The sequence below is a fragment of the Gastrolobium bilobum genome, unplaced genomic scaffold, assembly GCF_033153095.1.
Source record: "Gastrolobium bilobum isolate Gb01-03AN ecotype WA unplaced genomic scaffold, APGP_CSIRO_Gbil_v1 utg26868, whole genome shotgun sequence".
Lineage (NCBI taxonomy): Eukaryota > Viridiplantae > Streptophyta > Magnoliopsida > Fabales > Fabaceae > Gastrolobium > Gastrolobium bilobum.
In genome coordinates, this window is record NW_026896439.1 from 150077 (window position 1) to 175123 (window position 25047).

Sequence of the window (25047 nt, forward strand, 5' to 3'; positions counted from 1 at the left end):
GACCAATTTGGGTTTCTAGGTTTCGCATGGCTGCGCTGTTCTGATTCATGTACTCCTTGACAGAAGTCTCAAAGGATTGGGACTTCCCTTCACCCTTATCCCAGTTTTGTTGGTTCTGCCTGGGATACGGGGGTCGGTTCTGGTAGTTTCCTCCACTACCTCCAGCATTATTATGATTCCTCCAGCCTCGGTTATTGTTCCCTCGATGGTTGTCATTGCTCCTGTTGTTGTTGTCATACCCTCCTGCATAGCACACAGCAGCTAGATCGTTACAGTCCTTATATTCATGAGGACCTCCACAAGTGGGGCAACTCTGACTTGATTGAGTCAAAAGAAGTTGTTCAGTTGTTTTTTTCTGTTCCATGGGCTTCCAGTTTTTTATAGTGTTCTAGAGCGAAGCCATTTGTGCAGAAAGAGCATCAGCTGAGCTTAGCTCAAGAACTCCTACTTTCTTAGGAGTACTGTGTCGTGTGGAAGGCCATGAAATATGTTTTTTTGAAAGTTTTTCCAACAACTGGTAGGTTTCTGGATAAGTAAAATCCAAAAGATCTCCCCATGCGGCTGCATCAACAGTTGCTTTCAATGGTGGGGTTAAACCATGATAAAACGTGTGAATGATGCCCCAATCAGAAACTCCATGATTCGGGCAGATTCGTATCAACTCTTTAAAGCGTTCCCACGCTTCATACAGACTTTCTCCATCATACATTTGAAAAGAAGCTATATCAGCCCTCACTTGGGCTTGTTTTGCTTGGGAAAAAAATCGGGTAACAAACTGTTCCGCCAATTGCTCCCAACTAGTGATGGAGTTTGGGGGCAATGTTCTCCTCCATTCTTTGGGTTTTCCAGCTAAGGAAAATGGAAAAAGCCGCATCCGCATGTTTTCTTCCGAAATACCATGAACTTTGAAATTGTCAACTATCTCAGTGAAATTGTCCAAATTACTGTGAGGGTCTTCCACGGGTAGTCCATGGAACTGACCAGCGTTCATAATCATTTGGAACATTGCAGGTTTTATTTCAAAGTTCGGGATATTCAGAGGAGGGGGAACATAGCCTCGTTCTGGACCATTTCTGAAGGGAGCAGCCATATCATTCAACAATGGCCCTCTTCCTCCATTCGGTCCTTGTTCAGGCTCATGATTATGATTTCCATTGTTATCATTGTTTACAACCTCCTCCATTGTAATGTTTTTCAACCTTTGAACTCTTCTTCTATTTCTGAAGGTTCTCTCGGGTTCTGGATCAAAAAGTACTATTTCCAGTCCAAGTTCTGTAGGTTCTGTGCTCATACAAATGGAGGAGGTCAATTAAAACAAAAAGACTATGATTAAACAACAAAAATGTTTCCTTAAAAACGCCCTTTCTTGCCAAATGATCCCCGGCAACGGCACCAATTGCTTGGTCGAACCGAGAGCTGCTCGGGAATATTTCTTTCAGAAAGCAAGAGTGTAGAGTAGTAATCAGGATTGCCAACAGAAGCAATCTACTCTGACTAAGAGCAACCCTCTTCAACTATACGCAAGCGTACGTGTCAAGCAATATAGGGTATTGTAGCCCCAGATTTATCGTCCTCAGGGAGCAGTTGTGAAGTAAGAAGCGCTAAAGGAAACTTAATTTGCAAAATGGAGCAATAAAAGAAATTATTATTCTCAGCTAAGTTTCACAAAGAGCAATCTCTGGGCAGCTAGTTAAACAATGTTAATCATTCTGAACCAAATGAGAGCAGTGAATGACTTAGCACGGTCATCGAATAAAAGGCATCAATTGAAGTAACTTTAAGAGCAGTCAACGAAATGAAAGTAAGAGCATCAGCTGGTAAAACACAGTTCAGTTATCGTGAGGAAAAGGTTGTGATAGAAGTTGAGTTGAGATTAATTTCAGAAAGAAAAAGATCAAGTAGGTGTTACGGGTTCCATGTTTTCATCCCTTTGGTTAACCCTGCTTGGTAGCATATTTTATAAGTGGATTTTGCTCCTTCCCATGTTTTGCTATAGGTAAGCAGAGGGTAAGGCCTTACTCTCCACGTTACTCCATAGTACTTGGAGTTATATGCAAGGAAACCATGCTGCCTTCTCAAAAGAGCATGGATTCACATGGCAGTGCTCCCCATTCCAGGTGTTTCTCCCTCCTTTCTTCAGGCTAAACTACCCCAGGATTTTGAGAATGCTCCACACGCCTTTGTCAGTGTTTCATCAACCGAGTGGTCCAGGGATGAGGTTGCCAGCCCAAAGGGTTTCACAAAATCAATAAATTAAACCAAAGAGCAACTCAAAATTCATTTATAAAATATGTGTTCCTTACAAAGCTATCCTAAGACAAAAGGGATTACTTCTATGGAACCCTCACCTACTTAGAGGAAGTTAGCTCCTAGTGAGCAATTTTACAAAAAAAAATAAAAGAAAACAAAGAGACAACGAGTCCTAGGATGGGTGCTGATGATACACTTTATGAGGATTGCTTGTTCCTTTTATAGGGTTCTTCATTTGATCTCCATTGTTCCTTTCATCAAGGGTCGTGCTTTGTCTAAATCCTCTCCAATGGTAGCTTTGCTTCTTGCCAGCTTGGCCTTAAATGGAAGTGGTCCCCCTTGCTTTTGGCTCCCTTTGTGAGTAGGAGTATCGGATTCAGGGAGGCACCTCCACTCCTTCTGCTGTAGCTGACGTGGCGGCTCCCCATTGCTCAGCTTCTTTGCTTTCGTACTGTAGCAGAGGCAGCACCTCCACCTTCTCTGTTGTAGCTGACGTAGCGGCTCCCCATTGCTTCCTTTGACTGCTGTTGTACTATAGCAGACTTCTTTTTCCTTTCTGCGCAACACTCCTTCTTCTCTCTTCATTTTGTGGTTCCTTTTGATGGGCCTTAGGTGTCCTGAACAAAGCAAACTAACCCAATAGTCATATGTGAAAAAGATAATGTTAAATTTGCTCCAGGTCTACCTTAATTCCCACTTTCGGCATTGCTCTGGTCCACTTATTCAAACAGTTGCTCTATATGAAAAGAAAAAGGTTGAAGGGAGTGATTTATAACCAAAACACGGGTTTTGTGGAACAATTTACACTTAATGGGCCTCAACTCTTGAGGACTATCAAGCGGCATGAGGAAAGCAAGACAAAGGTTAAGATGGAAAAGCCCAAGAGCAAGGAAGAGCAATTGAAACCTAAGCTTAAAATTTCTGAGAAACCTCCTCCTTACCCACGTGCATATGATTCTGGAAAGATACAATACTGGATCCAGAAGAATGGGTCATCAGTGGCAACATGCTTCCAACCACAGTAATCACCGGGAGTACGTCAGGCTCGTGACGTTAAAACAACGCCAATTGGAAGGCAACCCAATAGTAGTTTTTCTGTTTTTATTTTATTTTATTTGCTTAGTTAGTTTATTTTTAATAAGTCAAGTAAATGGTGAATTAGGGACCATATGGAAAAATATTAAATCTGGGAATTGGCGTTATCAGCACCAACTTGGCGCTAGTAGCGCCACAAGACCAAAAGATACAGTGAGATCCGCGCTTACAGCGCCAGAAACCCACGAAGGAATTGCGCCAACAGCGTGAAATCCACGCTCTCAGCGCCACAGGTCCAAAAGTTCCAGTGAAATCCGTGCTCACAGTGCGAACTCCACGCTCTCAGCGCCAGTATTCTCACCATTTACCTTGACTTTAGTAATTTCTTATATTATGGTTTGATTATGTCTCCCTTTTAATATATTTCACTTTTATGATTATTCTATTTGATGTTTAACAAGTGTGTGAGTGTTCCACTTGTGCAGAAGTAGCTTCACTCGACTAGTTTAGTTTGTTGCTGAGGACAACAACGTTCTAAATCTGGGAATTGGCCGCATGCTTGATAACTCTCCCAAATGAGAGTTAATTTGTTATTTTAATGATGAATTTGCTGCATAAATTCCATATAAGTTGACCTCTTTGCATGTTAATTGAGTTAATTATTGCATATTCATGATTAAGTGCTTTGAGATGACTAAGTATGGAAAATGAGACAATATCCCTTGATTTTGTGTAAGAAAAGACGACTTGTTGAATGTTTGTCTTCGCAGGAAAAATTGACGTAGGAATGTTGTAGCAGAGAAGCTGACGAAGTAATGATATAGCAAGCGCTACTGCATGACAGAGTGGACAAAGGGACAACCGAACTTTTGAATTTTAAAAGTTAGTTATTCCCCAGCTATGCACAAGCAAGCAAGGGAAGTTTCTGAAGATTTAATTCAGAAATCACAAGAGTCAAAGACAAATTCAAAGATTGAATCTTATCCAAATCCCAAAGAACAAGGACAACAACCTTGATTCGGTCAACAACATTGGCACAAGAAATCCAAGAAGATAAAGATCTAATCCAATTAAGTGCCAACAAATCCAAAAATCCCAAAGGATCAAGGACAACAAACTCAGCTCCTATTCGGTCAACAACAACATTGGCACAAAGAATCCAAGAATATCAAGATCTTATCCAAACAAGTGCCAATAGCCCAAGAATCTAGGGATACGATAAGGCTGCAGCAACAAGATTCATGGATTTTCACTCCTAACCCTAAGGCCTAATTCTCCAACCATTTTTCCTATTTAAAGAAGAGTTCCCCCACGGACTAAAGAACGATTTGAAGCGAGAGAGAGGTCAAAAAGTCAAGAAAGAAGGGAGGGGAAGAATGTAGTACCCCTCCCACGTTTTAGAGAGAGAAAGTAAGGTTCTTGGAGGAGGAAGAGCTGCTGGAGCAGTGCTGGAGCAAAGCAGTGATGACGTTTTCCTACAACATTCGTTTTCATCTTCTTTTCTATTCTTCAATGAGTTCTTTCTTCCTTTTCTCTGTTTTATTTAATTCCATTATGAGCTAATTTTCTCTATAGGTTAGGTGATAAAGTACCTATGCTGTAACATTGAGATGTATGCCTAAACTTTGTTTTTATTAATGTTTAATTAGTTATTCAACGAGTTTGCTTATTCTTATTCATGTGTGCATGTCGAGAGATACATATGTGATATTGAGGAGGTTGGGGCCGAGAGGTTTCCTAATCCAGACCCTTGTTGAATTGTGTGGATTAATTAGGTTAAAATTAACTTAATTAAGTTGTGGGTAGAGAGATCATTCACACCACATAGCCTTGAACTTGAACTTGAACTTGAACAATTCAGTGATTAGTTTGGCCATAGAGATGTGGGAATTAGTTATTGGGTATATATGTTAGGTTGGCCAAAAGCCCCAGCATACTTTAGTGTTCGGTTACTAGTTAAACATTGATATAGCATCGTTAAAGCATCGTTTCGGTATTGCTGTATCAGGGAAATTGAACCTGACCTATATCTCATCCATCATCTTAATACCTTAGAATTAGCTTACTGTTTTCTTAGTTTAATTATCTTTTATTTTACAAACTCAACCATAAAAATTAATCATTTTCTAGTTTCTTTACTTAAATAACCATTGCTTTATAAATCATCTCCGTGGGAACGATACTTGGACTCACACATCCCTTTATTATTTGTGACACGTGCCCTTGCGTATTTGTGTGATTGATTTAATTGATTGCAAATTGCACAACAATGCTGCTGTATGCGAGACCTGCTAACTGTAGAACTACATAACAAAAAGGACGTCTAACAAAAAATTTCTGAAAAAGGGGAGATATTTTAACCTTCAATTTTTTTTTTTAATTTTTGTTGTTTTAATTTAATTTATTTGATTCATTTTTTCATATTTTTAGAAAAAAAATTAAAAAATACAAAAATAGTGAATTCCTGAACAAGCGTTCCTAGATTTTACAAAGCTTACTTAGTGATTAAATAGATGGATTTTAAGAAGCATGATATCTGTGGAGCATTACATTGTTTTTAGAATCTGAGAATGATGATTGCTCGTTTGTATAACTGTTTTGGTGAAAATTCTTAGAGAATGCTTGATGTGAAATTTTGAAATTAGATTCTGGTTTGAATTATAACTGTGGGGATTTGAGCCTAAACAGAAATATTTTTTCAGAAAGGCCTCACTGTAGTAGTTTTCCAAAACTTGAACTGTTTCTCTGGCTTGCATGCATTACTGACATGATAAAGGCATGTTTATTCTTGTTAACTTAGAGCCAAATAGCCTACCTAAATTTTTTTCCATTGCTAGCCCTTTTGAGCCTTAGACCAATTTATTAAAAAACCTGATGAAAATTACTTAACCATTTCTCCATTGACACACCTTGAAAGAGATTGAAATGTTGATCAAAGGAAAAAGTCAAGGTACTTCTCAAAAGAAAAGTTAAGTAAGTTGAAAGAGGAAACAGAAGAATGGTCTGCAAAAATGCTGCAAAAATTCTGGAAAAAAAAGCAAATTGCAGCTCAAAAGAGAAAAGAAAGAAAACATCTGCAAACAAGGAAAGAAAAAAAAAGGTAGTGAAAAAGGGAAAAGAATCTCAAATGGATGAAATGTGGCAGAATTAAAAGACTGAGAAGGAAGTAATGTCAAAAATCTCAAGATTTCAGTCTCTCAAATTAATCAGCCTCTGACCAAAAGATTCTTACCCCCAAACCAGGCCAAGTTATAACCTATCAAAGACCTTTTGATCAGCTATGCATGTCAAATGGGTTCCTCAATTTTAGGAATTGAGAATATGTTCAAGCTTATGGAATTACTACTACACTGATGGAATAAGTGTGAATCCCTCAAACACTAGAGTGATGAGAGTATATTTATCCGGAGAGGAATATTCAAGTTAGGATCTGAATTCTTGATACAATTGAAAAGCATTGTTTGAAGTTCTTAACAGGGAGTTATACATGCATAGCAGTCTGATTTCTTAAGATGTTCATGTTCCATGTTTTTCTTCATAGAGTTAATCTTTGCTTTTGACTTTAATCTATTACATTGCTGAGGACAACAACGTTCAAATCTGGGAATTGTTTGATATGCCTCCAGCATATATATGATTTTAAGCCAAAAAGAGAAAGAATCTTTGTCAATGTTGGATAATAAGAGCTAGAATTTTTATTAAATTGATAAATCTCAATCAGATATCTTTTCACTGATTTTCTTATATTTTTGTAGGAAAAAGTACAAGAAAGGTGCCCAATTGAGTAGCAAAGAAAAAGACAAGATTTGAATCAGACTATATCAGGAAAGATTGGACCCAAGATATACAATGAAAGATTGAATCAAAGATATGATTAGATATTCTAGTGAAGATTCCATTGAAGATATGATCAGGATTTCTAAGCAAGGCATAAACTCTATAAATAGAGACCCAGACCTCAGAGACAAATAATCTTTGGCTGGAGAGAATTCTTGGAGGCTCACGCTGGAGATCAGGATTCTGACGGAGTTGAAGACTTGAGATCATCGATCTTTCATCTTCTTCTTCTTCTTTATTGTTTTCATGAATTCTTTTTATTATTTTAATTTGTTTAAGCCAGCTATTTCTGGCTAGTTTGTTTTTGTAGTTGGGATCACGGACCCAATGTGAATCCTTTATAATTTCTGTATTGATATTTTATAAGTTAATTAGTTAGTTTGTTTTATTCTACCTGGTTTAATTTTTCATATCCTGTTTAGAACTGATCACTCTAAATTATAGGACTTTGAGGGTTAGAATTCACAATAGACATATTGAGGTTTTAGTCTGGACAAGAGTAGAATAAAAATTTGTGTATGATCTAGACATAAGCTTACATAAATTGCAGACTCATAATTCATTTGCTTAATGCTTAATTCAATAGGGATTACTAAGACATTAGGATTCTAATTGGATTAAAGGGTTGAAATCACTAAGACATTAGGGTTCAACTATTTTATAGGAAAATAATGAATTGTCTGAGCAAACGAATTAATTAATTATAAAATACAATATAGGAACATAAGGGAGAATCGGAGGTGAAGTGCATCCTGGCTACATCCTTTTTATAAATTTTTTATCAATACTTTCTCGCGTTCTTGATCTTTTTTTGCATGCATTAGAAATTATTGTTTTTAAATTCTGTTTTTAAATATTATTTTATTTTAAATTCTGTTTTTAAATTCCAAAATCAACTATCCTTACAATTAAAACCAAATTTTATTTTCCAACTTAAGGAGAATAGTTAAACTAGTACTTGGTGCATTAATCCTCGTGGGAATGATACTCTACTTATCACTTTATTACTTGGAACGAACGATATACTTGCCAATTTCGCAACATTCACCAATGATCTACTTCTCCAATCAGCATATATGTGGCAAAATTTACACGATGAGACAATCTATTACCAAGAATATTTTCTCAAGTTCTTGCAACCATTCCACAGCTGCCTACTACTAGAAAAATCCTATATAGCGAGGGAATTGCTATGCAAATTTCGTCGCTAATTTCATCCTCGCTACTACTTTCTCTCGCAAACTTTTGCGAAGAAATTTGCGAGGGAAAGTAGTAGCGAGGATGAAATTAGCGACGGAATTTGCATAGCAATTCCCTCGCTATATAGGATTTTTCTAGTAGCTCAGGGTTGTAATCTCCACGAAAAGGGGAAGGTTTATACTTGTGAAATTCGATTAGTCCTTTGTAATCAGGATTAGATCTTCCTGAGCATTTGCAAATGTAGGCCCACTTTCACTTTCAGAGTTATGGGTGTGATTTCTGGTTGCACGATCCTCTTTCAGCTCTTGAATAATTTGCTGATTTGTTACAGTCTGTTCTGTAAGAGCTTCTACCAAACGGGTAACTTTTGGTTCAGAAGTCGAAGATGCCTTGTATCTGCAATAGATCTACATATATTGTTTCATGGTAGTGAGTTGATCAGGTCCATTTCTAAATAATTCAAAATATGCATGATCTATGACAGAATACCAAGCAACATATGCATAGTTTAAATCTTTTGTTTACCTGAATCATTGTGCTCTATTACCATATAATGTAACACCCTCTATAACTAGCTAGCATAGAGAATGTCGCATTGCTTCTTAAATCTTATCTTAAATAAAAGAATAAGAAGTATAAAACAATAAAGGGATATAAGATTATGAAGCAGTGGTTATAAAAGAAGGAATATCTCAAAACACCCTTAAAATTTAATTATAACATTAAATAAAAATTCAAGTTCACTAGTACATCTGGAATAGACTAAATTACATTATCATCTAAACTGAAAAGAAACGTCTCTACTCCATCGAGGTACTAGGCATATAACTCTGAACTCTGAATGGTCCTCAAAGTCATTAATTATAGTGCTTCATCCCTCTCCAAGGATACAGATACTAGGCATCTTTATTTTCTAGAAAGGTTAAATAAACATAAATACACATGAGATAAATCTCAATAATATTTTAGTTTTCAAACTATAACCAGTCCAGCCGCTTTAGTGAAAAATATCATTCTCTCAAAACATGTTTATAATAAGAAAATAATAACAATATTAATAAACACAGAAAATAATAACTTGATTGATAAACACAGAAAAGAACATGTAACCTTTAAATGAAACTACTAAAGCCCAAAACTCTGGGTTTCTGCATGTGAAAGGTTCCAATTGACGGAGCTCAAGTGAAGTAAGGCGTCCCTTACAATATTACCATCTAAACTCAAACCTTTGTGGGTCAGTCCACAACATCAGTTAAATATTACATGTCCCATTAGTATTCATTTGGTACCAAAGGAACACCAATTAATTAGTCCATAGTCTTTCTTCTACATCATTCAATATGAGTATATCCATCAAATTCACAACCAAAGTTTAGAAGACAAAGCCAAAGGTAGAAGATAAAATCAAAAGAGTAGAAGAAATCCATAAGAAAATGGTTTGCTAGAGTAATGACATTTTCACAGCTTTTAAAGAAATGACTTCCGAAATACGAACTTTAAATATAAAAATAGATGAAAAAGAGTGAAACTAGGAGAATAAGGTTCACTCTCAATATTACATTTCCCTTCATTTATCCTTCTTTCCTTTTTCTTTTTCTCTCATTTCTCTTTTTTTCCTTCCTTCTCTCTCTGTATTCTAAATGGTGTGACCAACTTAGGGAATTTGCGAGGGAAAGTAGTAGCGAGGATAAAATTAGCGACGGAATTTTCATAGTAATTCCTTCGCTATATAAGATTTTTCTAGTAGTGAGACAAGCGTGTCATAACCTATTTTGACACCCATATTCTTAAATATCTAAGAATCATCATTATTTTTTTTAAATATCTAAGATATTTTGTATAGTTATAAATATCTTTTAAAGTTATCATTTAGTCAAATATGTCATTTTAAAGATATTTTCAAAGATGGCAAAAGATATTATTGTTATTTTTTTATTTTTTTTAAGGTGCTACAATTCATATGACATTGATGATAAGAAAATATAAAATAAATAGTATCGCGTGAGTTATTTTTAAAATTTTTAATATAATAATATACCCAATATTAGCGAAGTACTTAAAATATTTTTCTCTTCATGATAAGTTATTCGACATTTGAAATTTTTTTTTGAGTAAACACCCTTTTTAGTCCCTGACAATATCTACGAAGTCCTTTTCAGTCCCTGACAATAAAAAAGGACCAAATTGGTCCCTGGAAGTACAAGAAAAGGGCAACTCTACATATTTGGGAGTTGACATAAGGACTAACATGGCCCTTTTTTTGTAATTTTAGGGACCAATTTGGTCCTTTTTTATTGTCAGGGACTAAAAAGGACTTCGTAGATATTGACAGAAACTAAAAAAGGTGTTTACTCTTTTTTTTTTCTTGACAAGAGATATGGTGTGACTTTTCTAGGAGACTATGCAAACAATTCCACGTCACTCTGACTTTTCTAAAAATGCACCCTTATTGTAACCAAACAAAAAAAGTACACCCTACCGACAAAAAGTCAAAAAAGTCTGTGTAGAGTATGCCACCTTGACCAACCACTTAAAATGGAAACATTCAGTCGACGTTTGGTTGATGAAATTTTTTTGGAATAGTAGGAAAATGTAATAGATAGAGAAATGATTAGAAAGATAGATAAAGTGAGATAGGTAGAAAAATGTAAAAAAAATTGTTTGGTGGGGAAAAACTTTACTGGGAAAATTAGGTAACTTTATGAAATCAACAGTGTATTAAAAGCCAGATAACCGGTTTTCTGAAAAATCCCACCTTCAAATTGGGTTTCTAAACAATGCGGATATCTATGTTTCTCATAAATCCAGACAAATTGGATAGATGGGTTTTTGGTGAAAATACGTTGAAACAAACATGGTGTTTCTAAAAGTCATACTTGAGAAACATAGATATCCGCTGAAAAGCTCCCAATCAAACACCACATTAGGATATGCCACCTTGACTAACCACTTAAAATGGAAACATTGAGGTAGGGTATGCCACCTTGACCAACCACTTAGATGGAAACATAAGGAAACTGTTTGATGCAAGAGTATGAACTAAGAAGTTCAACGAGCTTCTTTGTTTGACTTTGATCAAGTTGCACGTATCCTTTGTTAGCTGGTGTTGAGGAGAACACGTAAATAAGGATAATAATTTCGGTGGTTGCCGACCATCATTAACTCAATAATCCAAATCAATCAAAATCAAATAATTACTAAAGAGGGAAAAGAAATAAAAAAAATTTATCTATCCCTTAAATAAAAGGATTACATGAACATGGAGCACCAAAAATTTTTTCGTAAATAAGAGAAAAAAGCAGAGAAACGACAAAATCTTTGTTAGAATGCACAAAAGTATACAGAGATACCAACTTTGACTTTTAATTAAATTTTAGTAATACGATTGAGAGAGTAAGATTATTCCTTTGTTGTTATTCACTTTGCGTGAGGTTATTTGATTTTGTAGCAATCTTTATCATAAGACAAATTTTATTTTATCCATTGCTTTTTTTTTTATCCATTGCTTTTACTAATGTAGAATATATGTTTTAATTTTTATCCAAAGAAGTTTATTGACTTATTATCTTACATCGAAAGATTCTACTATTCCAGTTTGTCAAAAATATTACGTTTGTATAATCTCATATCACTTAATTTTTCTATATTTATTTTCTATTTGGTTGCTTTGCAAATTAATTAAATAAGAGTACAAAAAAGTTATTTGATAATTTGAACTGATGGTACTCCTTTTTCCCAACTTTGACGTTGCCACTATTTTGTTTTAAATATTAGAAAGATGGAACTCAATAAAGGTATTTATTACTAAATTAATATATTTTTACTTCCAAAATAAAATTTGTCAAGCTCATCAATAGAGTTGACACATGATCGATTTTGAAATTGAAAGAGTTAATATAATTATTAAGAAATCATCTTATTTAAAAGTTTGAAAGGTTAAGTGAATGTCATTTACTGGTTTTATATTAAATTTTTCTAATAAACAAATTCACATAAAAATTTATTGGATTTGAAGAGCAGATAATAAACAGAATCATGTATTTGTGTTAATAAATTTTGCGGTTAAATACATATTAGCAAATAAGAAGCAATGAAGATCAAATTATAACTTTAATATTACATTAAATAATCACCTCACGTAAAATGGAAAACAATTGCAAGTTGCAACTATCACAAACTGCACAAACAGGCTGCCGTGTGCAGTCGTCTATGACTACGCACATGCACTAAAGAAAAACAATTAATGTGTCAGACCTCATAAGTAGGTTGGGTGATAGGAGTACAATAATTTATTTTAAAATCTAAGATACATGCACGTCACCCAATTAAATAACAATAAAAAACAAAGATATGTTACAGAAAATATATATTAATGAAAAAATAAGTTACATGCATTTATGCTAAATAATAGAATATTATGCTTACATTATTAGTTGATATTGTAATTTAATGGTATTGGAAAAAAACTACGTAAAGTAAATATGAAAAAGATAAACATAATATGAGTTTTAATCAAGTGTTTTGTTTAGTACGTAGTAAATTGAAACAAAAATCTCACTTTTTGTGTGGCCGAGCATATTTTACTACAAGAAAATAAATATTTTGCTGCAGTTAAAATTACATTTTGCAACGGTTAAAAATGGTCACAAAATGATCCACACGGCAGTTATCAAAATGCCACAGTTAGAAGTGTCGAGAGCTATTCCATGACGGTTACGTCTAATTGCCGAAATAACCGCCGCATATGTGTTTAGAGGCGGTTACAACTAACGTCATATGAGAGGAACAGGCCAACCAATTTTGAAGATGATCTAACTGTTCAATTGAGAGAGATGACCCTCACAAAACTACTGCTCGAAACAGTATTTGTTCTAACAAACCTCGCCGAACAAATATAAACCGCCGCGAAATACTATGATCTACGGCAGTTATATTTAACCGTCGTGTAATGCATAAAGCAATCATACTTCCTTCACCTACCTGGGAACTTAATTTAGCGGCTCTTTCCAAAAGACGCGAATGCAAATAAAAAACATCTCTCGGATAAGCTTCACGACACGGCAGTCTTCGTAATAGAAGAGACATTTGGCGATAAGCCTGTGCTACCATATATGTCTTTTTCATTCCATCGAAGATCGTAGAGAAGTGAAGTTCAGGATTTCAATGAAAAATTATTTATTTTTTATGAATTACATAAAAGAAATATACGCATTAAATTCTTCTAAAAGAAAAATAAAACTATTAAAATTTTACTTATTTGCATTTTTATTCATTCACTGTAGAAAACAGAAGAAGAAGAGTTTGATTTAAATAAAGAAACATAATACTTGTGTTGTATTTTAATAAAGAGATTATATAAGTTTATTACTACCCATACTTATTATCATTATATTAAAATATGTAATAATATTTAATATATACGATTTATTTTTAAATGAACAAAAGAATACAACCTATAAAATAAAAAGATAATTCTAGAATAAAATAAAAAATAATTAAGTAATGCATAACAAAATACTATCAATTAAAATTATTGTTGTATTATTTTATTACATATTATTTTGGTCAAAAACAACTCAACAAGGGGCGGCCAAATTTTTGAACCAAGTGCACAGGATAATGTTTTTAACATACATATATGCAATATTATTATTCGGTTGCAAGAAATTATTTCCATACTCGAATATATATACATCTAAAATCTCGGTATAAAAATGATCTGCCCTTATAATAATGTATATATATTTGAGTATGGGAATAATATCTTTATAATATAAACGAGGGCGGCATATATTATACCTATATAAACGATGCAAAAATTGAAGAAAGTACACAACAAAAGAAGTGAATAGCAAACTAAAACAAAGAGAGTAAAAAAATGAGTTCCAATTCCAAAGAGAATGAGCTTCCCAGAGAGATAGCAAAGGTTGATGATGCTTACCTTTCTGCTTTGTTACTATGTTTTAGTAGGATCTTTCCTGCAATCCTAAATGCTGCTATTGATCTCAACTTGTTTGACATCATAGCTAAGAAACAGAGTTCATGTGGTTCAAGCTTGTCTGCTTCTGAGATTGCTTCTCTGCTTCCAAATTATGAACACCCAGAATTGGCTAACAGGCTTGAACGCATGTTAACTGTGCTAGCTAGTTATTCTCTTCTGAATTGCTCCATTCGCACCAATGAAGATGGTAACAGAGAAAGAGTTTATGCTCTTTCACCCATTGGTGAATACTTTGCTTCTGATAACGATGGAGGCTCTTTGGGTCCACTCTCAACTTTAGTGCATCGAGCATATCATGACATTTGGTAAATAAGCATTTATTAGTACTTAATCACTATTAATTACATGTGAAAAATCTCAATCTTTTACTTATTGGTTCATGATATATCATTCTCATTCTCTTTTTTTATCAACATTGTCATTAAAATTGTGACCCTTAATTTATTAATAATAATTAGTTAAGATTTCTCACGTGACATGATCGTATTCAATGTAACAAATCATAGATTTTTAATATGATTTTGTGTTGTTTCTTACCAGGAAGGACGTGAAGGATGCAATTGTGGATCCTAATAACAATAACCATTTCGAAAAAGTTTATGGAATGCCCTCTTATCAATATATGAAGACGGATAAAGAGCTGAATCACATTTTTAATAAAGCAATGGCCCATTCTGGTCCGTTAGAAATGAAAAGGATCCTTGAACTATATAAAGGATTTGAGGGAATATCAACACTTGTTGATGTAGGAGGTGGAGAAGGGCAGGCCTTAAAACAAATTATATCCAAGTATCCTTCAATAAAAGGAATTAATTATGATTTGCCTCAAGTGGTTCAAGATGCACCACCTCTTCCAGGTGACATATATCAGTCTCTCTTTCTCTACTATTTTACAACCTAAAATATTTTAAAAGATGGAATAAGTTCATTTTGCCAAAATTATTAATTAGAAAATACTCGTTTTGCATGAAGGCATAGAGCATGTTGGAGGAGATATGTTCGAAAGTGTTCCCAAAGGTGATGCCATCTTGCTAAAGGTTAGTTAACTACACGACAGTTACATATTTAAACAAGAAAGGAGAGAATTATATTTACAAACTTTTTATTTACAAATTACACTATGTACTTTCGGAAGTACACTAGGTTACATTATGTACTTTTGGAATGTATATAATGTAATTTGCAAAAATTTATAAAAAAAAAGTTTGTAAACGGACCATTATCCTTTAAACAATAGAAAACATGTTTCTCCTATGCAAGAGGAGATAAAGATATCTTCTATAATCCTAAAATGAGGTCGTTTTTGGATTTAGGAAAAAACATACAGGGTATTCTCCACAAAAAAAAGATATAGGGTATTTTAAAAAAAAATTCCTCTTATATCATGAATTTATTAAAATACCTATAATGATTTTTCCAAATCTCAAAACAATGTCATTTTGGGATTACAGATGATAACTTTATTTCATATTGCACGAGAAATGTTAATCCCTTAAACAATTTAATATCATAAAATGAAAATGTTCTAATCACATTTTTCTTTTGTCTTTTTATCTTTGGTCATTTTAGCTTGTATGTCATAATTGGTCAGATGAAGAATGTGTGAAGTTTTTAAGAAATTGTCACAAAGCTTTGCTAGAGCATGGAAAGGTGATTGTTTTGGACTATATAATTCCAGAAGTCCCGGATTCAAGCAGAATATCTAAGCATACTTGTGCTATTGACAATCTCATGTTTATAGCAACTGGTGGAAAGGAAAGAACTGAGAAAGAATTTGAGAGTATATGTAGGAATTCTGGATTTTCCAGATTTCATGTTGCTTGCACTGATGTCTCAGCTATGTCAGGAGTGATGGAATTTTATAAATAAATATTATTGAAGTAACTTAGAATCTCGATATGTTGTTAGCAGTCTTGAAAATAAGTTTCAGAGGGGGGAAATAATGGAGAAATGCATAAAGAGAAACATTGTGTAACCTTTTTTTTTGTCTTTGTACTTGTTTTTTTCCTTTCTTTTTATCAGATGTAGTGTTATAAATAAGTTGAGTTATATTATTTGCACACAAGTAATCACTTACTTAATTATTCAAACTTATTAATTGTTTATCTAACTAATTAATGAGGTAAATATAAATATAAATATATATATTGTAAAGAACCTTGGAATACACCACCCCAAAAGCTAACTCAAAGGGTGAGAGTGCCCAAGGCCTTATAAAGGCCACATTAGTTGCACATACAACCAATGTGGGACTATATATCTCAACACGCCCCCTCACACGAGAGCCCGTTGGGCTTGAAGAGTGGATAATGCACAGGCCCACCTACCTGTGCGAAGAAAGAAATTCTACCGGAAAGAAAGTGGGGGGCGGCAAGGTATGAACCCGGGACACGAGGCTCTGATACCATGTAAAGAACCTTGGGATATAAGATGTTGAGATATATAGTCCCACATTGGTTGTATGTGCAACTAATGTGGAGTTTATAAGGTATTGGACACTCTCACCCTTTGAGCTAGCTTTTGGGGTGGTGTATCCCAAGGTTCTTAACATGGTATCAGAGTCTCGCCGTCCCCCACTTTCTCTTTTGGCGTTTCTTAGCACAGGTAGGCTGGGTCTGTTGCATTGTCCACTCTTCAAGCTCAATGGGCTCTTGTGTGAGGGGCGTGTTGAGATATATACACTACAACAAAATTGCTCTTTAGCCACGACAAAAACCGTGGCAAAATAAGATACAAACCGTGGCTAAATGAGTTGTCCACTGTTTCAAAAACTGTGGCTAAAACGGGCGTTGCATTATTTTAACCACGGTCTTTTTTGCATCTAAGCACGGTTTGTATGAGTGTGGTAACATTGAGTTAGCCACGGTTTATGTTATATTAGTCACGTTATATTCGTGGCTAAACGATTTGGATCCCAATGATGAAAAGTTTTACTTTGCCACATACAAAACCGTGGCTAATTATAAGGTTTTTTTAAAAGAAATAAAAAATATTACAAATTTTCCGGATCATATAAAAAGCAAATAATAAAAATTGCATTTGATACAAGAACCAAAAATAAAATTAAGGGAGATAATCAAATAAAGTGGAGAACACAATTTAACACACTATATTTTTTTTCTATTCATATGAGTAAATCATGTTTTTTACAAATTTCTCAAAATTCATATTTTTTTCCATTTTATATAAGCTAAAGGAATTTCGTTTACCAACAAAAGGAGCTGATCAAGTTTTTCACTTACATCATTTAAGAGAAAAAATTGCCAAATAAAGCTAAAACTATAAGTTTGTGATTGTCACAAGACATCTATACAAAATATTAACTTCATTGTTCAACTAAACAAAATATGACAACACATTTTTAAATATGTCTTCCAAGAATTGTTGTGTGCATCTTATTCTTGTAAAAAGGCTTATCACCAAATCATACCTGTATAAAAAAAAAATTAAATAAGATATGCTAAAATGTCACAAAACTTTTCAATGTCAAGAAATTACTACGTTTTATTTTTTAGATAAAATATGAACAAACCTTAAAAGCATTAATTCTGTTAAGAGGAGAAGCATAAACCTTCAGTCCCACCTATTCAAAAGTAAACCATCAAACAATAAATTAGTAAGCAATAGAAAATGAATATAAATATAATTAGTTAAAACCAGAGACCCGGTCTGAGTTTTAGCCAACGAGATGACATGATGTTGCTTGCAATCCAACAGTAAATCAAAAATTAAACCAAAGTCTTTTAGCCCAATAGTTATAAACCAGAGCATTACCTCCCATTTTCAGCATACCTCCCGTTTTCGGCATGTCTCCTCCTACCTGAATCTTCATGCCATAAAACAGGTTCAAGTTTCAGATCCCCAATTGTCACAGTCTGCACAGAAAAGAAGATAATTTTATTTCCCCACCTACTTGAAGACAAAACACAAGCAGCAACATGCTACGTTAAACAGACTAAAATTCTACTGTAGAAAAAACCTTTGAAATTGAACACAAGCACACATAGTAGACAGAAGAACTTGATTCTTATCATATTTCAGTTTAGCTTATATATGACACATCCCTTAAGTTTATACCAGGCTCATCCCACCGAGTTTTCACACAATGGTAACTCATGCTAATAAACTAATATCCAACCAAGGGAAAAAGATAAACACTCGCGACAAATCAGTCTAACAGTCAAGGGGTTAATACGATATTCTAATTACTGATATCATTGGTATCATCCTTGATCGCTTATAATATTAGTGCGATCTTCAGGAGTGAGTTTGGCAATTTAATTAAAATTATTAGATAAGAATTGGATCATCTATAATCTATTTAAGTAACAGGCATTTAGATATAATACATATCAATGGTAGTATGGGTGACTCATGTGGCCTTTATAAGGTCTTGGATACTCCTACTCTTTGAATTAGACTTTGGGGTGTTGAACCTCAAGGTTCTTATCAATCTCATATAGACTGATGATCTTACTTAGGCCAAAATTGTATTGAAAAAGGAATCAAGAAACTATATATGACTTGTATCTAGAATCCAACATCTGTCAACTGTTTATTACATATAAGGATACACTGAATGGTGAATCTCAACTAAAATTTACATACAGATAGCTACAGCTACAGTGACCATTGAAATTGGCTTTCAACTTACATATTTACAAGCTTTTGTGATGGATCAACACAATTGGTAATCTAGGAATTAGATGCCAGAGCAAGCACTTGGTAGTTGGAAGATTATACAAATGCGATTAAAACAAGTTGATATTTCCAAGAAACAACAAGCAGCAAAACAAATCACGTTTGAAGCAGTAACTTACACGCACAAATCACCCAGAGACCAGTCCCCAATATATAAGAAAATACTGTACGTATTCTTGTAAGGAACTTCTAATTAATATCTGGCATAAAGTGCATAGACTGTACCTCATTTGAAGGCTGATGACTCTGGTGTCAGTTTCATCTGTGACATGTGTCCAGCTCCTGGCATTTTGAGGCCTAACAGGAAGGTTGAAGAAACATGTATTTTTGGAAAGTGGTCGAGACTGAGTCATTTCAAGCGTGTATGGGGCAGGAACAGGAACAGAAAATGAGATGGCTACCCGCAATAAGATTGGTCATGGTACCAGAACTTGGCACCAACTCCAACCATTTCTCAACATACAGTTTTGAAACTGGGTCAAGATAGTCTAGCATAGAGAATGAAACAGAACCCAGTGTCTTTGTTGATCTTCTTACTGATAACTTGGAAGAAGAATGGGACATGAGTTCAAAAACAAGCTGTCCTGTTGGTTCACACTGGAAAGATGCAACCTGTTTCTCTCCACAAAATATTTAGTCTCCTTTTAGCATCAAAGAATGCATCAGGCTGTGATTTGGAAAATAAAACACAGACACCTCCTTCTTGTCCCTCAGGTAAGTTTTTAACCCCAACAATCTCTAAGAGAACCTGGAAAAGGATAATAGAGGAAATTACAACTAAAATTATTAGAGAGAGGAAAGTTATCATATCTTAATTAAGTAACTAGTTATTGATTATAGAGGAAATTTTAATATGGACTTCACAACAACAATTGTACAGCTGTAATAGATACCACTACTTTGAGGCATTACTTGAGCTGAAGGGGTTCTCTACGTGGCTTTCAAATGACACACCCACGAGGATTCAAACCCAAATCAGAAATTGTCACACAAACTTCTGAACTATCTAAGCAACTGCAAGTTGGTCTAACTTACAGAACTCATTAATTATGAGAAGAAAATAAATGACAACATTATATATGTGGCCTAAATTTCAATAAATTAATTAAAAAATTATGTATATCTTTGCTGTATGACTACAATAATATATATACTCTGAAATAAAAAGACTAAGTAAACGAAAACAAAAATATATATAAATTGGTAGGAGCATATGTATCTCACATCATATTTACTGGCAAGGGATTGCAGAAAGTGGTGTTTCCAAATGTTGGGTTTATAATTTGCAGAAACACACCATATCAAACTAATAGAGCATTATGCAGATATTCATTTTCTCTGATTTCCTTCTTCCTTGTTTAATCCTAATAATTTTAAAGTCATGTCATTCTTTACCATTGAAACAATTGATCAAACACGTGGCACACAAACCAATATCATCCAGAATTTTCTAATACACACAAATCAATAGATCCAAAATCTCCACCAAACCATACTAGTTGCACTCAAACAAGAAGGAAAAGCAACGAAAACTACAAGACCATACCTTAACAAATGAACATGACGTCAAGCTAAAATCCAAAAATGATTCGTTTGTGCGCAGAAACTTAGAAACTCAAGGAAACAGTGAAAACAATGTTCCTGAAATACAAAAAAGAAAAAGAATAAATTAATTTTCAGCTATTGTTAAAGAAACTAGCTCAGAAACTAAAAATTAACGAAAACAAAGCAAACACTCACTTAAAATTCGTACAAATTTGAAGGAAAAATATATGGAAGAAGAAACTCAGATTCAGGGGTGAAATTCAAAATTCAAATAGAAATGGGATTACGAGCCGTAGCTTGTGGAGGAACGGAAGAAGAATCGAACAACATTTGAAGAAGAGAGAGCGAAACCTGAAGGAAAACTCACACCAATAATCGCATCTCAGAAAAAGAAAGAGCAAGAGAGAGAAAGAAAAATAGGGTTTTGTGGTGAAGAGGAAAGAAACGATTCTAAATTTTTTTATTTTTGAAAGAGCTCATGTTTTTCTTAACTTCGCTCACGTGGTTAATATATATTGGTCAATACATTAGTCATTACTAAATTGCAACGTAATTTAAGCATTACTAAATTGTCGTGGTAAAAGGCTGTTTTTGGTGCAGTGATAGTCTCACATTGGTTGTATGTGCAATTAATGTGGAGTTTATAAAGTATTGGGCACTCCCATCCTTTGAGCTAGCTTTTGGGGTGGTGTATCCCAAGGTTCTTTACACTCACACACACACATATATATATATATATATATGGGGCAGGATATTCTTACACCGGTGTAAGAGTTAGAAGTCTTACACTCAATCTTGACCATTGATCCACTTGTATCCAATAGCTCACATTACTAAAAAATTTGAGCCCTTAGATATAAGTGGGATTAACGGACAAGATTAAGAGTGTAACTTACACTGGTGTAAAATGATCCTAACCCTATATATATATATATATATATATATATATATATATAATCAAATTTTTCCAACCAAATTAAGCAATGTTGTATATCACATGATTTGATGATACCGAAGGAATAATTTTTCCTTTCTTTTTTCTTTAACGTGCTACTTAATATTAATAGTTTAATACCTTATTTTCTCTCTTATGTGTAAGCACGTCATTCCATTACATGCACACTTCCACAAGCACACGGTCTACAACACAGAAACAAACACAGTTTGACTCAAAAGCATGTGGCGGCCACAAAATTTAGTTTGTATGGTAACTAGTGTTATGAGTTTTAAATTTTGAGTTCTTAAAATTAATTTGAAGTTAATTAAAAGACGAATATTATACTTATAATCTATTTTCGTTTACAACTTTTTATAATTATATTTTAATCGTTGATTTCCGTCAATCTAACGGTTATAATTTATCGGGACATATGTATTAATTAATTATTAATTTCCAAAAAATTATAACCATCATATTAACGACGAAAATAGGTTGTAATTATATCATTTTTCTAACTAAAATTAGGATATATTATACTTACTATTATTTTTTCTTACCATCTCTTATTTTTAACTTTGTTATCATTGGATCAAAATTAAATCGACGGTTACAAACAAGAAAAAATGATAGCAATTTTAAGAGAGATGGTAATTTTTTTAGTAAATATAATCGATTTTACATATATAGAACTTACAATGTTTCTAAAAATATACCCATATTTATACTTCAAAAACGTAATTTTATTTTATTATTTAAATAGAAATAACATTTTTTTATACAGAAATAACTTTTTCAAACTCATTTTAAATAATTATTATTAAATATAAATAATTTTTTTAATATCCGTTCTTTCAAAATTTTCTAAGAAAATCTAAAATAAAGGGGTCCTTAGTCTCGCATACTTCCACACTGTGTGGTTTTTTTTTAAAAAAAAAAACAAAAGTGTTTGACCAACAAGTTGAATACTTTCTTTCATAAATTTGTAACTTTAATTACCCAATTTAAAGTGTTTTGAAAAGGTATATGGGATTTCATATTTATTCTAAGAATTTGTATTTCACAACAAGTTGGGCAATACAAATTTATGAAAATTATAAAAGCTAAAGACTTTTATTATTTTATATAAATAATATGATTTTTTCTTTTTACTTTTTGAGTATTAAAATGGTGTTAGACAAGTGGTTTCAAAATTTAAGAAAATCTGAATTGTGTTTTATAAAATCTTTTTGAAAAATGCTTCTTTTGATGTTTTTAAAAAATTATTTCTTATATTCGATTTAAGACAAGTAATACTAAGTGAAGGTATAAGTGTATGATTAAAAGAATAAGATAGTATTTACCAAAAAAGAAAGAAAGAATAAGATAGTAAACAAGCAAACACAATCTATTAAGGCAATTAAAGGCTAAAAAAAGAGCACCACAAAAAAGGCTAAAAAATAGTTAAAGATTTAGAAAGATTGCAAATAAGGATTTGTCTCGGTTAGGTTACCACCACTCGTGAACTATATCTAGATTTGTCCATTCGTACTCAAGCTCCACGGATACTTGACAAACCTTTTCAATCCACCGAGTTTTTAAATAGCTGGTAACCTTACAAATTTCCCCACAATTTTATAGGTGTTTGACTATCTCTCAAACTCAATGAATTTTATTGTCCTTAATCAACAAGAATACAATGAAGTAATGTGTTTGAAAATACTTAAGCACTCTCAAAGTACATATTTGGCAAATTAAATTAAGAATTAAGTGGGGAAATAGGCAAATGAGCTCAAAAATCAAATGATCAAGAATGAATGTAACTAATAAATATTAACAAGTTAGATACAAGAGCTAAGACTTAATAAATAGTGAAAAATGTTCTTAAACTTTTATAGTAATTATATATAGGTTTATAATAAAATACAATTGTTTATATTCATTTTGAGCCAATAATATATATATATATATATATATATATATATATATATATATATATATATATATATATATATGCCATGAAAGTGCTGAAGTTCATCAAAAAGAATATTTTCACTCGATTTGGAACCCCTAGAGCAATTATCAGCGACAGGGGTACACACTTCGTGAACAAACAATTCCAATTGCTCCTGAAGAAATATGGAGTGCAGCATAAAATTGCCACCCCTTACCACCCACAGACCAACGGGCAGGTAGAGGTGTCCAACAGGGAGATAAAAAAAATCTCGGAAAGGGTCGTAAACCCAGATATAAAAGATTGGTCCAACAAATTGGATGATTCCCTATGGGCGTATCGAACAGCTTATTGAACGCCCATTGGCTGCTCCCCCTATAAGTTGGTGTTTGGAAAAGCGTGTCACTTGCCTCTGGAACTTCAACACAAAGCATTCTGGGCCATCACATTTCTAAACATGGATTCCAGAATGGCTGGGGAAAAGAGGTTGCTCCAGTTGGTTGAACTGGAAGAATTCCGGAGCAAGGCATATGAAAACGCCAACCTCTACAAGGAGCAGATGAAAAAGTGGCACGATAAAAAGCTTATCAAGAGAGAGTTAGAAGTTGGAGACAAAGTGTTGCTGTATCGATCCAGATTGAAACTGTTTCCTGGAAAGTTGAAATCAAGATGGGAGGGACCTTATGCAATCACTGAAGCACTTCCCAATGGAACATTTGCCATTGCTCATGAAACATCTGGAGCAACGCTCAGGGTAAATGGACACAGACTCAAGAAGTATAATAGAGGGATCAAGGAGCATGAGAAACTAACTTCTCATCTCGATGACCCAGCTGAAGTCTGACTCAAGGAGCAACAAGTCGAGCTAAGACTATAAACGAAGCGCTACTGGAAGACAACCCAGATTTATTTCCACGTCGTTCTTTTTATTATTGTCTTTGTTTGAGAAAATTAATGTGCTAACCATTGTAGGAAGCTAGTTTTGGGGTTGCTCTTGAGCAACCTGATCCCAAAAGCAAGGAGCAACCAACACTTAGAATTTGATCCCTCAATGTGAAACTAAGTTCTAATTGGGCTGATCCACTTGCCCCTTTTAACCCAAGGGCCTGCAATGGGCCGCATGCGAAAAAGAGAGAGAAACCGAGTGGCGGAAGCAACGGAAGGATAATAGCTCCACGTCGTGCTGTCACATCCCTCCAATCAAGCGAGAGTAGCAGTTTCAAAAAGAAGAAACCGTCAGAGTAGAGGACAGTTGCTTTCCCCCAGGCATTTATGTGCAGCAGACGCTCTTCCACCCCATATCCGCCACTCAGCAAAGCCACGATCACCACCATACAGAGCGTTTTAACCTTCCCATCCTCTCCTTCGTTCCTTTATAAACACAGAACTACTATTTCATTCTCATAATCTTTTCTCCTTCAACCCACAAAAATCCAACCTTTACTCCCCACTCCATCCCTCCTACTCAGAACATTACACCATGACACGTCCAAAGGCCATTATACATGTTGCTTCTATCTCCAAGAAGAGGACCCGAACAGGGAAAAAGCTCAAACCTGAGCAAACCACAGTCGACCGTACAGTCATACCAGAACGGGGCATAGTCCT

The 25047-nt window shown here is 34.0% G+C and overlaps 2 protein-coding genes, 1 long non-coding RNA gene and 1 other non-coding gene across 4 annotated transcripts; 3 read left to right on the forward strand and 1 right to left on the reverse strand.

The window, feature by feature from the left end:
* Positions 1-632: 632 nt before the first annotated feature.
* LOC133299742 (small nucleolar RNA R71) lies at positions 633-737 on the forward strand. The gene has a single exon (XR_009749973.1). It is a non-coding gene; the product is annotated as a small nucleolar RNA R71 (small nucleolar RNA).
* Positions 738-14200: 13463 nt separating this feature from the next.
* On the forward strand, positions 14201-16192 carry LOC133299736 (isoliquiritigenin 2'-O-methyltransferase-like). The gene is made up of 4 exons (XM_061499223.1): positions 14201-14628; positions 14864-15180; positions 15296-15360; positions 15893-16192. Exons 1-4 carry the CDS (start codon positions 14201-14203, stop codon positions 16190-16192), a joined length of 1110 nt encoding a protein of 369 aa, XP_061355207.1.
* A 1326-nt stretch (positions 16193-17518) lies between these two features.
* Positions 17519-21023, reverse strand: LOC133299738 (uncharacterized). The gene is made up of 6 exons (XR_009749969.1): positions 20765-21023; positions 20571-20665; positions 19250-19772; positions 18098-18198; positions 17856-17906; positions 17519-17753 (listed from the first exon to the last, which is right to left on the reverse strand). It is a non-coding gene; the product is annotated as an uncharacterized LOC133299738 (long non-coding RNA).
* Positions 21024-23896: 2873 nt separating this feature from the next.
* LOC133299729 (uncharacterized) lies at positions 23897-24283 on the forward strand. Its single transcript, XM_061499217.1, has one exon. It carries the CDS (start codon positions 23897-23899, stop codon positions 24281-24283), a length of 387 nt encoding a protein of 128 aa, XP_061355201.1.
* Positions 24284-25047: the final 764 nt, after the last annotated feature.